This window comes from Bison bison, unplaced genomic scaffold (genome assembly GCF_000754665.1).
Source record: "Bison bison bison isolate TAMUID 2011002044 unplaced genomic scaffold, Bison_UMD1.0 scf7180017864309, whole genome shotgun sequence".
Lineage (NCBI taxonomy): Eukaryota > Metazoa > Chordata > Mammalia > Artiodactyla > Bovidae > Bison > Bison bison.
Window position 1 is genome coordinate 3,574,156 of NW_011494881.1, and position 14,973 is coordinate 3,589,128.

The 14,973-nt window shown below is 44.8% G+C and overlaps 1 protein-coding gene across 2 annotated transcripts in view; it reads left to right on the forward strand.

The window, feature by feature from the left end:
- Positions 1-5,655: 5,655 nt before the first annotated feature.
- HKDC1 (hexokinase domain containing 1) overlaps positions 5,656-14,973 on the forward strand; it is a 39,879-nt gene continuing 30,561 nt past the window's right edge. The window contains exons 1-2 of one of the 2 annotated variants that reach the window (XM_010852209.1): positions 5,656-5,854; positions 11,425-11,587. In XM_010852209.1, coding sequence (XP_010850511.1) covers positions 5,792-5,854; positions 11,425-11,587 — 226 coding nt within the window. In that variant the 5' untranslated portion in view covers positions 5,656-5,791. Of the gene's footprint in view, positions 5,855-11,424; positions 11,588-14,973 lie in introns of those variants that run through there. The other variant, XM_010852210.1, reaches the window with a different exon arrangement.

The window sequence follows — 14,973 nt, forward strand, 5'->3', positions numbered from 1 at the left end:
ACTCATTGCTCTAGGCAGAGGAGCATACCTGGGACCTAATTGCCTTGTTATATACAGTTTTAGCCAATCTCTTTTTTCCTCTCCTCTCGCTTTTCTGAAGTATCAAGGCCTCCAGTTTCTGAGCAGTTCTAGAGTTATAGATGTCATTACTCATTTCTTGGTGGAATCACTCTCTGCAGGCACTTAGGTATCAGTGTTTCCCCTGCTAATCTTCTCTGTCAGCTTTCTGTCTTCCAAAATCAGTTAAGTTCTCTTGTTTGTGTGGATTTATGCCATGCTTATGTATTTTGCAAATACAGCTCTTAATGTATAGTTGTGATAAAAAATAATGTACAGTTGATTTCTTTTTTGTCTTTACTCAAATTTAGGTATCATTTATCTGTATAATATGTACCTATTTTTAAAATTAATAAAAAAGAAAGAAATCAACTGTACATTATTTTTATCACAACTGTACATAGAGCTGTATTATTTAATTATTTTTTTTAGAACTATAGTTAATATACATGCTCATTTCTTCATGAGTGTTCCCTGGATGCTCTTGGGTCAGGAATAAACCTGTAAAAAAATAAATAAATAAACTATCAGTAGTATTTTTTTGAAACTTGCTGAAGTTAACATTTCAGCTTCATTTGTGGTTGCTCGCATGGAAACACCATAGCAACTGCAACTGCTGGCAGAGTTTGGAAGTTTCTGCACTGACTTTCTTTTATGGTAGTTTGCTCTTTCACACACTCTCTTTCTTATTCTTTGGCAGCAAGTGGAATACCAGCACGTCAGACTGACTTATATTAGGGGCATCTTAACTTTGTACATATTGTTAAAAAAAAAATCAAGGACAGAATTCAAGACCTGTTTTCTTTAGTAACAGGAATAAAATAATTATAAAATTACTAATTGTTTCTATAATTCCAGTAAGTGAAACTGGTAACTTTTAGTGGTTTTGGTTATGGAATATTTTTTAGGTTTATTCAAGTTATTTATTAATATTTATTATTGAGGTATCACTGATGTACAATATTATATACAAGTTTCGGGTGTACAACTAGCAAGTCACAATTTTTAAAAGATTACATTCCATTTGTAGTTATTATAAAATATTAGCTACATTCCCTGTGGTATACAATATATCCTCATAGCTCATTTCTTTCTCCCTTTTTTTATAATGATTTCACTAGACCTTTATTATCCTTTACTGTTTTCTAGGAGTCTCTGCCATGGAACTTTCACCTTAGACTTTTTTTAAAATTTGCATTTATGTCATACATGGTAGTTTGTATTCCCCCTACTCCTATCTTCTCTCCCCCCTTCTCTCTCCTCTGAGATAATCACTAGTTTATCTTCCATATCTGTGAGTCTGTTTCCTTTTTGTTTTATTCACTAATTTATATTTTGGATTCCATAAATAAGTAATATCATGGTTTGTAGTTATGTTTTACTGAATGTACTGAAAGGGCTGCCATGTATTTTCTTATCCTAAGGGCTTAAATGGGATGAGATGAAACAGCAATTTTAAGAAGGGGTATGTAGCTAGGTGACGGCTTAAAGAGATGCTTTTAGCGTGTCCACTGTGGGATGCATGACTTCTCCTATGTGATCTCATTTACTTTTATTTTCCAAATGACCACTGAGGGAACTATGAACACTTTACACATTCAAACTTGGACCCTTTGTCTTCAAACAGGGCAGAGCCAAACTGGGAACCCAGGGCTTGTGCACTTTCCACTGGGCCCGTTTCCCTAGCTTGGGTTCCGTATTTCCCCTGTGCTTTGCTTCCGGGTTAGCAAGAGCCAGTGGAGGACAGTGGATAAGCATGGACCCTGAAGCCACACTCAGTTCATTTCAGTTCAGTTCAGTTGCTCAGTCGTGTCCGACTCTTTGCGACCCCATGAATCGCAGCACGCCAGGCCTCCCTGTCCATCACCAACTCCCGGAGTTCACTCAGACTCATGTCCATCGAGGCAGTGATGCCATCTAGCCATCTCATCCTCTGTTGTCCCCTTCTCCTCCTGCCCCCAATCCCTCCCAGCATCAGAGTCTTTTCCAATGAGTCAACTCTTCGCATGAGGTGGCCAAAGTACTGGAGTTTCAGCTTTAGCATCATTCCTTCCAAAGAAATCCCAGGGCTGATCTCCTTCAGAATGGACTGGTTGGATCTCCCTGCAGTCCAAGGGACTCTCAAGAGTCTTCTCCAACATCACAGTTCAAAAGCATCAATTCTTTGGCGCTCAGCTTTCTTCACAGACTGGTTCCAAATAGGAAAAGGAGTACGTCAAGGCTGTATATTGTCACCCTGCTTATTTAACTTACATGCAGAGTACATCATGATAAATGCTGGGCTGGAAGAAGCACAAGCTGGAATCAAGATTGCCGGAGAAATATCAATAAACTCAGATATGCAGATGACACTACCCTTATGGCAGAAAGTGAAGAGGAACTAAAAAGCCTCTTGATGAAGATGAAGCCATACTGCCTGCATTTAAATATCTATTCCATGTACCACTCGGGCTCTGTGCCTGTTTATTTGTAAAATAGAAGAGAATGATTGTTGCTATGGGAATTAGTATTGTAAAACACCCAGTAAACATTACACAAGGGTTTACTAAATAATAGGTAAATTCTGCTAGATTTCTTATCTTTCTGCTATGCTCAGTACTTAAAGGAAAGTAGATATTGTCTTTAGGCCTTCCCCTAGGGGCCAGCTCTATGGAAACAGAAGTGTGTATAGATGTCAAAGTTCCTTCTTACACGGAAGGTTTGGGCCAGACAGATAATACATTTTCACTGAAATGTTACTCGGTTTCCCTGGTGGCTCAGCCATGAAAAATCTACCTGCCAATGTAGCAAACAGTGGGTTTGATACCTGTGTCAGGAAGATCCCCTGGAGAAGGAAATGGCAACACACTCCAGTGTTCTTGCCTGGGAAATCCCATGGACAGAGGAGCCTGGCAGTGTAGTCCATGGGGTTGTAAAAGAGTCGAACATGACTTAGCGACTGAACAAAAAGAAAAAAAATTGTCACTTAGCTGGCCAACCCTCAAATGGTGTTCTTAAGCAAAATCTAAGTGCTTATAAGACTTGTGTATAGCTACATGGAGCTTTTTTTTTTTTTTTTTTTTTTTTTAATTTTGCTGTGGCAAGATCTTAATTCCCTGACCAGGGACTGAACCTGTGCTCCCAGCAGTGGCAGTGTGGAGTCTTAACCACTGGACTGCCAGGGAAGTCCCCCACAGAGCTCTAATAAGGGTGAATAATTCCAACGGTTATACTGAAATAATCAGATGAAGGATGGCAAAACAATCTAATTATTCAGTGTTTATAAGTTGAGAGGGCTGAGCTAGATGACTCCAAATACATATGATTTTTATAGTCATTAAGCTTCTTGATTTAGTCATCCAACTCAGACCTGGAATGTATGAATCGATGCTAATGTGCTTAGATTAAAAAATGGAATGATACAGCAGATGAAAATCCTCAGGTGTCTTTTGCCTGATTAAAATTCCAGAGGCTGCCTATCTGGCACATAGAAGCAACCACAAGATTGCAGAGATCTTTGGTTATAGCTTCGTTCCTTTTGTCCACGAGTCATCGTAACCCTTTATTCCCATGTCGAGTAGATCGATGATCTCAGTGCCACACTGCACCTCAGAGGTTACTTTTTCAATGAAGGAATTAGGACAATGCTGTTATCCTTCATGGGCAGGTGACCTGCCTGGGATGTTATCCTCAGCCAGTGTAGACTCAGGGACAACACGATCTGTCTCAGGAAACCAACAATTCCACATGCCGAGGAGTGTCAACAACGGAAGATTAACCTTTGCTTGCTTGTAGGAATGACAGGGGAGCTGAAAGCATTCAGAGTCTGAGGGGTAAACACACTGAAAAGGATAGTTTCTCAGTCTGGGAGAGGGTTTTATATCAATCTGAGAAAAGCATTTGAGTAATTGTAATCGAGCATCCTGGGCTCAAGCTAGACCTCTAGTGGCTATCCACATGATGGATGGGCAGTGAGCACTGACTGGAGAATCAATGCCTTCTGAAGAGGCAGCTGTCGAAGGTTCTCACCCTGGCAATTGTCTGGAAATTGTTTTGGTTAATGAGATTATGCTGCTGAAAAGCAAACAAAACTGAGGCTGTTGAGCTGACCAGGAAACAGTGTTTTCCCTTTGTATTGTAGAGCAGGTGCCTATGGGAGCAGAGAAACACTGGGGTGCCCATCTGACCGTCATTTACATCAGGCAGTTGCTAATTTTAGGAAGCGTTTGGTTAGTGTTTGGGACCTTATGCTCAGAAATTTCCTTATTTAGCCATTTCCCGCCACTGGGAAGATCCTGTTGTAGTGATACCTCTGTGTTTAGTTTTCCGAGTACTGTTGACCCTTGAACAACTCAGAGGTTAGGGGCACCAGATCTTCCATGCAGTCTAAAATTTAACAGTTAACAGCCAGCCCACCATGTATGTGGTTCCCCCGTATCTGCGATTCCACACCTGCAGGATTCAACCAGCCCTGGATCATGGAGTACTGTAGTATTTACTGTTGAAAAAAATCCACATATAAGTGAACCCATGCAGTTCAAACCCCATGTTATTCAAGGGTCAACTGGAGTTGGAATTCTTGACAATAACCCAACAGAACGCTGCTGCTAGTAGTAGCTATTAATTATCTATCATGTGGAAAAAGAAGAAAGGCAATGCTATGTATTGGTTAAAAGCTGGGCCCTGAAATGAAACTCCTGGATTCGATTCTTCATTGTACTGTCTGCAAGCTTTGTGATTTTGAGTAAATTAACCTTTCTGGGCCTCAGTGTTCACGTTTATAAAATGGAAATAGTAAGTGTTCCATCCATGTTAGCTACTGTTGTTAACATTGTTGTTGGTTTTATTAGCTGACCAACGACTCTAGGAAGAATGCAAGGTCTGTCGTACCCATATGTTGGCTCCTTTATGGGCCCTTCTCACATCAAGTATGATGCGTGAGATACATGAACCAAATATCCTAGTGGCCTGAGACATTTCCTGCTTGTGACTTCGATTTTTCTCGCCAATAGCACAGTGAGTACAATGAGTACAGGTGATTTCATTCCTTCTCATGGATATTTTCCCCTAGTTCCTTATCTGGGAAATCAAGGTTTTCTGGCTTGCCATTCTGAAAAGATAAACCTTTATTGATTTTTTTTTCCATTACCACAGGCTGTTAGCTAAGAGATCTTGATCTGTCACAAATGAAGGAATTTGCCCCAACATTCTTGAAATCTCTGACCGGGGCAATACTTAGTCTTAATTAAGGTAGTGCTCTAGAAGAGCAGGGATCCAAGAGTTACGTCCCTGTGTTGAGAAGAAAGGACCGAAGAGAAAAGCCTGAGACTAGACTTTTGCAGAGCAGCTCAGCCGGTTGGGAGTTGGCTTTGTTTAATGGTCAACTCCTCAGAAGATTTTCCTCAGCTGAGTGGGCTTGGTGGGGCACTAGCTTGAGCACGTTGCTTAGCAACGAGATTTTGTGACACCCAGTTCTCAAAGACTCAAGCAACTCACCCCTTGCCTGCCCTCCACCAACCTTCAGCTACCACCTCAAGCCTCCTATTAGACAATCTAGTGCGTGCTGGAGGGAGGGACCAGAGACTGGGGGCGAAGTTTAATCATTGAACTGAGCAGCCCACAAGTATTTAATCTGTAGCACCTAGTTCCCCGGAAGCCTCCAGGCTGGACTGGAAGTGGGCAGCTCTCCAGAGACGTGGGAGTAACACGGCACGGAAACCTCTGCTCACCTCAGGAGAAACCATACTTGGAGAAAATGTTTGCGGTACACTTGATGGCGTTTTACTTCACCAAGCTGAAGGAGGACCAGATCAAGAAGGTAAGCACTCTCAGAGCTGAGAGACACCTGGTTCTGTCTTCCCTGATAAACTGGCCCCTACGTGTAAAAAGATTTAAGAGAGCTTATTAGAGTAGGCACAAGGGACACAGGAGTGGTTAAAAAAAAAAAAAAAAAAAACTCACAGAAGGGGACAAAGAGGTAAATCTCCCACCAGCTGTACATTGCATAGTGTCCTGAGCCTTCAGTTTCACTAAGAAATTCCTGGCAGACACCAGACAGGAAGGGGATGAGGAGAAAGTCTGTAGAAAGCCTGGAGATGATTGTGTTTGATGTGAGAGATGTTTAGGAGGGAGGGATACAAAGGAGAATCATTTTGTTTTGTTTTTTTAAAGACTTTGAGAACTTTAGAAGTAATTCACGTGATTCTTCACGTGCTTGAAAAGATATAAATGCCAACACCAAAAGGGGTGTGAGATTCCACGTATAGTAATCAAAATATAAATTATTGGTATGTGCTGTTTGCCAGGGGTGTGTGTGCTGTTAATGATGTGCATTATTTTGCCACTTTGCCCAAGAAACCTATCTATGGAACTGATTCCAAGGTGGGCTGATTAAAAGTTGCCAAGGCTGGAGGCCAACAGCATTCTCTCCTGGCAGCCTGGAATGAGGCCAGCCTGCCACTCTAGCCATACCAATGGCAGGGCTCTGGGCACAAGAATCTAGAGACCAGAGGTCCTCCCAGCAGGTCAGTTCAGTTCTGTTGCTCAGTCGTGTCTGACTCTTTGCGACCCCTTGAACTGCAGCATGCCAGGCTTCCCAATTCCCGACTTCCATCACCGACTTCTGGAGCTTGCTCAAACTCATGTCCATCAGGTTGGTGATGCCATTCAATCATCTCATCCTCTGTTTTCCTCTTCTCCTTCTGCCAGTAGGTTGGTTTAGCCAAGATTACCCAGGTATTTAAGGTGGAGTAGGGATTAAACCCAAGCTTCTGACTCCTCCTCCAGCATTCTTTCCATTGTGTCATGATGCTTCCTAGCCTTTCAAACTGAAAGCAAGGAAGCATGGCACCTTTGGGCAGCCCTCCTGCACTGGGTGGGATAACCTCCCTCCCTACATTCATTAGGGAGCTGACTTGCTTCTCCGGAAATATTGTAAATCAGTCAGAGTTAAGTTATCTGACTTTTCATTTATCAATTAGATTCATGGAGCCCTCTACTAGCTTAAGGAGGTGGAAAAGTGCTAAACAGCACTGCTTAAGAATTCATTTACTTCTTAATCAAGATGCAAGCTGCATTGTGTCTCTCCAGCCCCCAAGGGGAGCCTTTGCAACCTCTATACCTCCAATTCTAGCAAATGAGTTTCATTTCCTTGGGCCCCGTTGTGGTGGTTAACCTTTAGTCACACCCTGGAATCAGGCTGGACGTGTTTGTCCACCAGCACAGGTGCAGGCCCAGGAGGCAAGGTACGCAGCCTCCAACAGTCTATTCTCGGTCCTTCTGGGAGGAGCATCGGTGTTTGTCAAGGCCTGGAGGTGACCCCTCTCTCTCTGGGGAGAAAGTTAAGAGTGAGGTGAGCAAGGATATTCAGGAACATTTTCCAGCCACCTGGAGTGAGTGGGCCAGCAGGTGTCTGGCATAGCAAGGTTTTATGAGCTGCCTGGATGAGTCACAGGTTTAGAGAAACAACAACTCATTCAGCCTCCTCATGGTGACAATACATCTGGTCAAAAGGCACAGGCTCGTTCTCCCTCCTGGTCAAGCAGCCAGTCCCCTCCAGAGTTTCTGTGCTTCCTGCCTTGAGAGTTGTCAAGATCCTGGGCCCTACTTGCCCGCAAGTGTTAGTATTCAAAACCTGGGACGATTTTTGAAACCTGCTTATACCAACATTAAAATGAAAATAAAACAGAAAGGAAGAAGAAAGGGAAAGAGAGAGGGAAGATAAGAAGAGAGAGGAGAAACCACTCTTACAGCTGCTTTTCCAATTCCATGCATTGACATTATTTGACCTAGGGATAGCATTGAGCTGAATTTGGTCACTGACCTGTAGATTGTACATTCATAAAAGAGAGGACTGGCTAGGGTTTTCTATGTGTACTTTTTACAGTTTAGTAAGTCAACATTGCAAAAAGTAGAGATGTTACCTTTAGCCCCATCCTTCTCATAAACACTGTCATATTTGCCATGTGGAAGACTTTGTAGTCTTTTTTCACAGTGGATGTTTTTATAGTTATATGGTGCATATTGTTCTGGATCTGTGTCCTTCACTTACTGTTATATCGTAACCATGTATATAGATTTCTCCATAATTATCATTTTAAGACCTTTCTAATATTCTGTTCAGGCTTTCCTGGTGGCTCAATGGTAAAGAATCCACCTGCCACGATTAAAAAATAAATAAAATTTTAAAAAGAGAATCCATCTCCCAATGCAGGAGATGTGGGTTCAATTCTGGGTCAGAAAGACCCCCTGGAGAAGGATATGGCAACCCACTCCAATATTCTTGCCCAGAAAATTCCTTGGATAGAGGAGCCATTGGGCTACAGTTCATGGGGTTGCAAAAGAGTCTTAGTGACTAAATAATAACAATATTCAATCAAGTTGGATATGCCATAATTTAAACTTCCCCATCTTTTTGGACATTCAGCTACTTTCACAAACACTTTTTGCCAATTAAAGTATTGCTATGTTAAACACAGGCATGCATTTAATTTTCTCCATATTTGGGATTGTTTCCTAAGGGTAGGTTTCCAGAAGTGAAATCACTGGGTCCAAGAGTTGAACCATTTTATGACTCTAGCTTCATAATATGGGACCTTTGGACTAAGTGATCTGTAAAGTCCCTTCCAGCTCCCACATTCTGTAATTCAGCAGCTTTGAGCTTACATTTTTGAATTTGCTCTTTGTATGTTAAATGTGCTACTTGTTGGTTCTTTTGTTTAGAAAATATCTCATGTCGTATGATTTGTGAGTCACTCCAAGAGTAGGCTTGGAGTGACTCACAAGTGAGTGACTCACTTGAGTAGGCCCTCAGGTACCTTCTTTGGTGCCTGCAATGTGTGTTCCTGGTTATACAGTCCTCAAATCACCTATTTGGGTTTAAAATATAGCATTGTTGTCCCAACATAGGTTTCATTCTTCTTTTCTAGCTACTTTACCAGGTGTTGTGGAAGATAAAAAATACATATACAAAACAAGAAAGCCATACCAGTTGACGTTTTTTTTGTACATAACTTTAACTTATTGAAACAGCAGGAGTAGTAACCCCAAGTCCTGAATGACTCTTTTAAACATCAGCTGGCAAATGACTCCAAAGGGTCTCAAAACCATTCCTTACTTACAAAGGATGATGCTATGGGAATGCCTAGAGAAGCTCATTATACTCTGGGGATGGGAAGAAATGAGCAGTAGGTTCAGGGCCACTGTCTGAAGGGCCTTGGGGTGGTAAAAGAGCAAGTTTAGTTCCTGAGGGGCACATCTCACCCTTCTCTGAGCCCCAATTACTTGGGTCATGTCCTTTCTGTCGGCTGTCTCCTTGTCTGTTGCTGTGCCAACCAATTAGTCATAAACAGACTCCGAGCGAACAGAAAGCCCTTAATGAAGCATGACCTGGTTCCATCCTATCTCCTCAAATATGCTGACAGCCCAATTGTCCTCTTTTGTTAATGGCTCTCTGATGGTCTTCTGGCCTCTTTCTGGCCCCCAGGCTCCCAAAAGCCATGGACCACTTCACTGGCTTAGGACTCCATATTGGCTCTGGACTGAACTGAGATGCCTGCCCTCTAGGCTTGGCTGAAGGCTGGGTACCTGTCTTATGATAAAGGTCATGTGACACCTGGCTTTGGTATAATTTGTCTGTTGGACTCGTGGGTCCTGCACAAAGCTGTGAAGCAAAACCAGGCCATTGGAGTGAGGAACATGGAGGAATTAGAATCCCAGTGCTGCCCCTGACATACAGCTCTCCTAATGGCTCTGAGCCTTGGAGTCCCCATCTCTCAATTAGGAGCCATCATTTTGGCCTTACCTGGCTGCCTCAAGGGGCTTCCCTGGTGGCTCAGACGGTAAAGAATCTGCCCACAATGCAAGAGACTCAAATGGATATCTTGGAGATTAGATGAGGTATCACACACAAAAGCATTTTTCAGACTGCAACCAATGTTCTTAGCCTTAGGGAAAAGTGTGGGGAAGCAATTCCTACAGGAATGTGCCCAGATTAAGCCTTCTTGTGACTTGGATGAATAGCGAGGCTGTTCAGTATATAAAGCAGGGTGGCACTACAAGGCGCCTGTCCCACTGTCCCTTCTGATTCTCCAACCCAGCGAGTCCTGGGAGTCCAAGCCACACCACCGAGTGACTCGTGTTAGCATGGGGAGGCAGGTAGTAAGATGTGACTCCTACCTTAAAATGGACTGTGTACAGCAAGAATAATTTTTATCTTTCCTCCATTGGGGTGTTTGTCCTTTGTCCCAATTTTCTGATTATGTGAGTGACATCCACTCATTTCTAATAGCAATTTGAGCTGGCTTTAAAAATTAAACTTCATCTTAGTTAAAACAACCTCAGTTAAAAAGGAAATTTAAAGCACTGGACTTCAGAGATTGTGACTTCCCTGGTGGCTCAGAGGGTAAAGCGTCTGCCTACAATGCAGGAGACCTGGGTTCGACCCCTAGGACGGGAAGATACCCAAGAGAAGGAAATGGCAACCCACTCCAGTATTCTTGCCTGGAAAATCCCATGGATGGAGAAACCTGGTAGGCTACAATCCATGGGGTCGCAAAGAGTTGGACACGACTGAGCAACTTCACTTTCAGAGATTGTACTTGGAAACTGAATTTGGCTTTGAGCTTCCTAGCAGCCCATAAACAAGGGGAGACATGTGAATAGCTATTATTATCACTGCATAAAAGAAAGCTTCCTTGTTTTGGAATTTAAGGTTCACTCTATAAGCTAGTCTCTTCCAGTGGAGAGCCAATGGGAAAATGGTGAGGACCTTGAACTAGGAATTAGAAATCGAGTCCTTGTTTTTGCCCCTCTATTGTCCCATCAGAAAAGTGGGGGAACCATTTTTTCCTCAGGGCTTGTCCTTCAGAAGAAGAAGTCCCTACCCCTCACCCCTCAGTTTTCCATTCAATTCTGTTCTTCTAAGCTCAGCGTGGGGTCAGGCAAGGGACCTTTGGGGATCCATATCAAGAAGCTGTCCCAGGGACTTCCCTGGTGGTCCAGTGGTTGAGTCTGCCTGCTGATGCGGGGGACATGGGTTCAGTTCCTGCTTCGGGGGGATCCCACATGCTGTGTGGCAGCTGAGCCCATGAGCAACAGCTACTCAGCCTAAAGCCTGTGCTCCTCGAGAGAAGCCATCACAGTGAAAAACCTGCACGCCACAGCTGGAGAGTGACCCCTGCTCTCCGCAACTGGAGAAAGCCCGTGCACAGCAACGAAGACCTGGCAGAGCCAAAAATAAATAAATAAATTTTAAAAAGAAAAAAAAAAAAAGAAGAAGCTGTCCTGAGTCAGGAATGCAGCTTTCTGCCTGGAGTGGGAATTAACAGCCTTGAATGGAGGGCAGGTGCCCCCAGCAGCCAACCCTGATCACTCTGCACTCTGTTCCAGGTGGACAGGTTCCTGTACCACATGCGCCTCTCCGATGAGACCCTTTTGGACATCATGGCTCGGTTCCAGGCAGAAATGCAGAAGGGCCTAGGGAAGGACACCAACCCCACAGCCTCGGTGAAGATGCTGCCCACCTTCGTCAGGGCCATTCCAGACGGCTCGGGTGAGTGAGGCTGGGGGCGGCCAGGGACACTGCTCCTCCTGGCTCCCTTTTGGCTGATGGGTACCTGAAGTTGTCTCCTGTTTCCTGGCTTACCTCTCCAAGCCCTCTCTCCACATTCCCCCCTCCCACCTTCCCGACTCCAGTAATGTTCCATATCAAAAGTTTGGAGCCAAAGTTCCAATACATCTTGCTTTCTCCCTGCCTGCCTTGGCCCTACACATTCTGTTCCCTCTCCTGCTGGAGCATCCCAACACTCTTCCCCTTATGAACACCAACCTGGCCTTCCCACCTGAGTGTAGAGATCACTGACCACCTGGGAAGCAACCCATGCTGGGTTAGGCGCTTGTCACCCTGCTGTGTATGCGAGTCTCGCCACGGGACCAATGCGACCTGAGGGCAGAGTCTGCCTCTTCTTCAAACAGTGCTTTGGCGCTGCATAGTCCTGGATGCAGACTAGGCCTGAAATGTTTGCAGAACGGATAGTAAATGGCATTTCACTCCTAAGTACCTAGGTTCTGGGCTACAGATAGCAAGTAGTGGAAGACAGAATAGTGGAAAAAATACTAAATGGTAATTGAAGAAACCTGAGTTCTAGGCCCAGATCTGTCATTGATCACTGACCTTTGGCAAAATGTTTAGCTTTGATTTTTCTATCTGTAAAATGTGTTCTCTCTTGGTGCTATAATAAGTTAGCACACACTTAGTAGCTCTAAACAACACACATTTATTCTCTTGCAGCCCCAGAGGTCAGAAGTCTGAGATGGGTCTATAATCAAGGGCTATCATCAAGATGTGGCTGAGCTGCATTCCTTGCGGAGGCTTTAGGGAAGAGTCTCTCTGTTTCCTCGCATTTCCCAGCTTTTCCTATGTTCACTGGCTCATGCACTTCCCATCTTCAAGCCCCAGTGTAGCATCTTCAGATCTCTGACTCTGACCCTTCTGCCTCCCTCTTGCATACTTTAAAACCCTGTGATTACATTAGGCCAACTGATGAACAGTTTTGATTCTATCAGCGACCTTCGTTCCTTCTTATCACAGAACTTAATATATTCATAGGACCCATGATCAGGATGTAAACATCTTGTGGGAACTATTATTTTGCCATCAAACTGCTCTACTCTCAGCCTCTGGGTAAAGCCATAGGAAGGAAAGAAATTGGTATCTACTACACACCTCCTGTGGTCATGGGGTGCTAGGGACTCGCTGTCTCATACAATCCCCATAGGAACCCCATGGTGGAGCTCTTATCCCCAACTCAGATGAGAGCAATGAGGGCCAAGGGGTTCCCCCCAATGTCAGAGTCTCAGTGCTCCAACCAAGCTCCAGCAGGGGCTTTGGGGCTTTCGAGGGAGCAAGGACTAAAGTTTAGGGAGCTCTCAGGGATCTTTGATTGGATTAGCAGGGCTCTGGGCCCCTCTGGGAGAACACATAGGCCAAAGTTGCTTGACTCTGCCATGTGAGAGGCTCCTGGGAACTGTGATGGGAAAGACCCATTCCCTCGCTGGTGGGGGTTGTGCGGCATGGGCACTGTACCATGTGGAGAAACACAAGCTCTGAAGAGAGACAGTCCTGCTTTGAAATCTCTGCTGAGTTCTGACACTGCTCTTTGAGAATGCTGAGAAGACTGGGGTCCTTGATGGGTCCTCTGGGGCCATTCAGAGAAGCACCTGGTCATAAGGTATGTGTGTGTTGGGAGCACCAGCTCAGAGTCCTCCTGGCTTCCAGTGCTTTGGCTCTTCTTGTGGAGGTGTGTCCCCAGAAGCAAGGGAAAGTGGCCTTCAATGGTCTGGAGGCTGCTGGCTGCTTCAGGAAGGTTTGGAAGTGAAACTGACCAAGTTTTAGAAATTACCTCCTCATCAGGCCAGGAGATGCCACCTCCTGTCTTCATGGTCTCCTCAGAGCCTCTCACTAACACAATCGGTCTCACCAGGGATTCTGCAGCAGTGAGGTCCCTGGGCCCAGAGTCCTTATGGAGCCATATGCCTTTGTAAAGTCCCAGAACCACTGTACCCCTGTTCTCATTAGTAAAAGAGATGTGGCCAGTTTGTCCACCAACTTGTAGGTTTGGTAGCATCAGATGAGGTCATGTACAAGGAATGCTCGAAACTCTCCAAGATGTCCCAAGTGCTATGGAGCTCCTGTGAGCTCCTGATCTGATTTTAGGATTATTTCCTAATCTCTTGGGGCCTCCATTTCTGAAATGTGTGCAGTTTCCAGAAGAAATCCTTCAGAGCTGGCCCACTCTCTAGTTTCCCCTCCTCCATCTGCACCTGCCTGAGGCGGGTAAGCTGATAGAGCCTTAGTTACCTCCCAGCTGTCAGTCGGGGAGCTGCACTTAACTGTTCTTACAAGAGCCTTAAAAGCATGGTTGTGATTTGTGCCTTCTTCTCCACCAGTCACAAGGGAAGGGGGGCAGGAAGTGCCCATCTTGTGATTTGAATGTGTCAGTGATTCTTTAGACCCCTCTCCAGTGGCCTCTCTTCTTGACCTCTGCCTCCAGGCAGCCTCCTAGGTTGCCTGGAGGCTAAGCCTTGTGGGTGAGACCAGCCGCCTCTGTGTTATCAGCTGATGGCCCCAGACGTCTGCACTGGGGCAAAGGTTCCACACTTGCCTAAGCTCCTGGGGGACTTCCCAGGTAGCTCAGACGGTTAAGTGTCTGCCTACAACGCGGGAGACCTGGGTTCGATCGCTGGGTTAGGAAGATCCCCTGGAGAAGAAAATGGTAGCCCACTCCTGTACTCTTGCCTGGAAAATCCCATGGATGGAGGAGCCAGGTAGGCTACAGTCCATGGGGTCACAAAGAGTCAGACACAGCTGAGCGACTTCACTTTCACTTCAATGGGTAATTCCTAAATATACAGTTTCCCAGGCTTCTCCCCTTGGAGATCGTGAATCTCCAGAAATCTACTCGTTCAGTCCCTGTGCACCTTTGGGAGATGCTGCACTAGAGAGTGGAGAAGGAAGAGGGGCACAAGCCTGACATAGCACAAGCCAGGGCAGGAAAGCCCAATGTCTATGGTTTCAGCGTACCATGCGGCCACCTTGGCTACCAGCTGATCTCTGATGTGCAGGACACTTCCATTTCTGTTTTTACTAGCAATTTCCCTCTGTGTTTTATTTCACATTTTACAAGGAATGAATCCGAATGGCCAGCTGGTCCCTTAGATTCAGGCAGCTGTGTCTAGGGTCACATGGTACCAAAAAAGGCCATTTGGGTGACCAGATTGGTGTGCATGGAGTTTCATTTATACATGCCTTGGGTATATGTCATGAAGTATGCCTGGTCATGTACAGCCAGTTTTCCAGCACAGTTAATTTTGTACAAAGACTTGTTGGTTCAAGGGTCTGCACACATGAGCTCTCATCCCATATCTGTGGCTGATGCT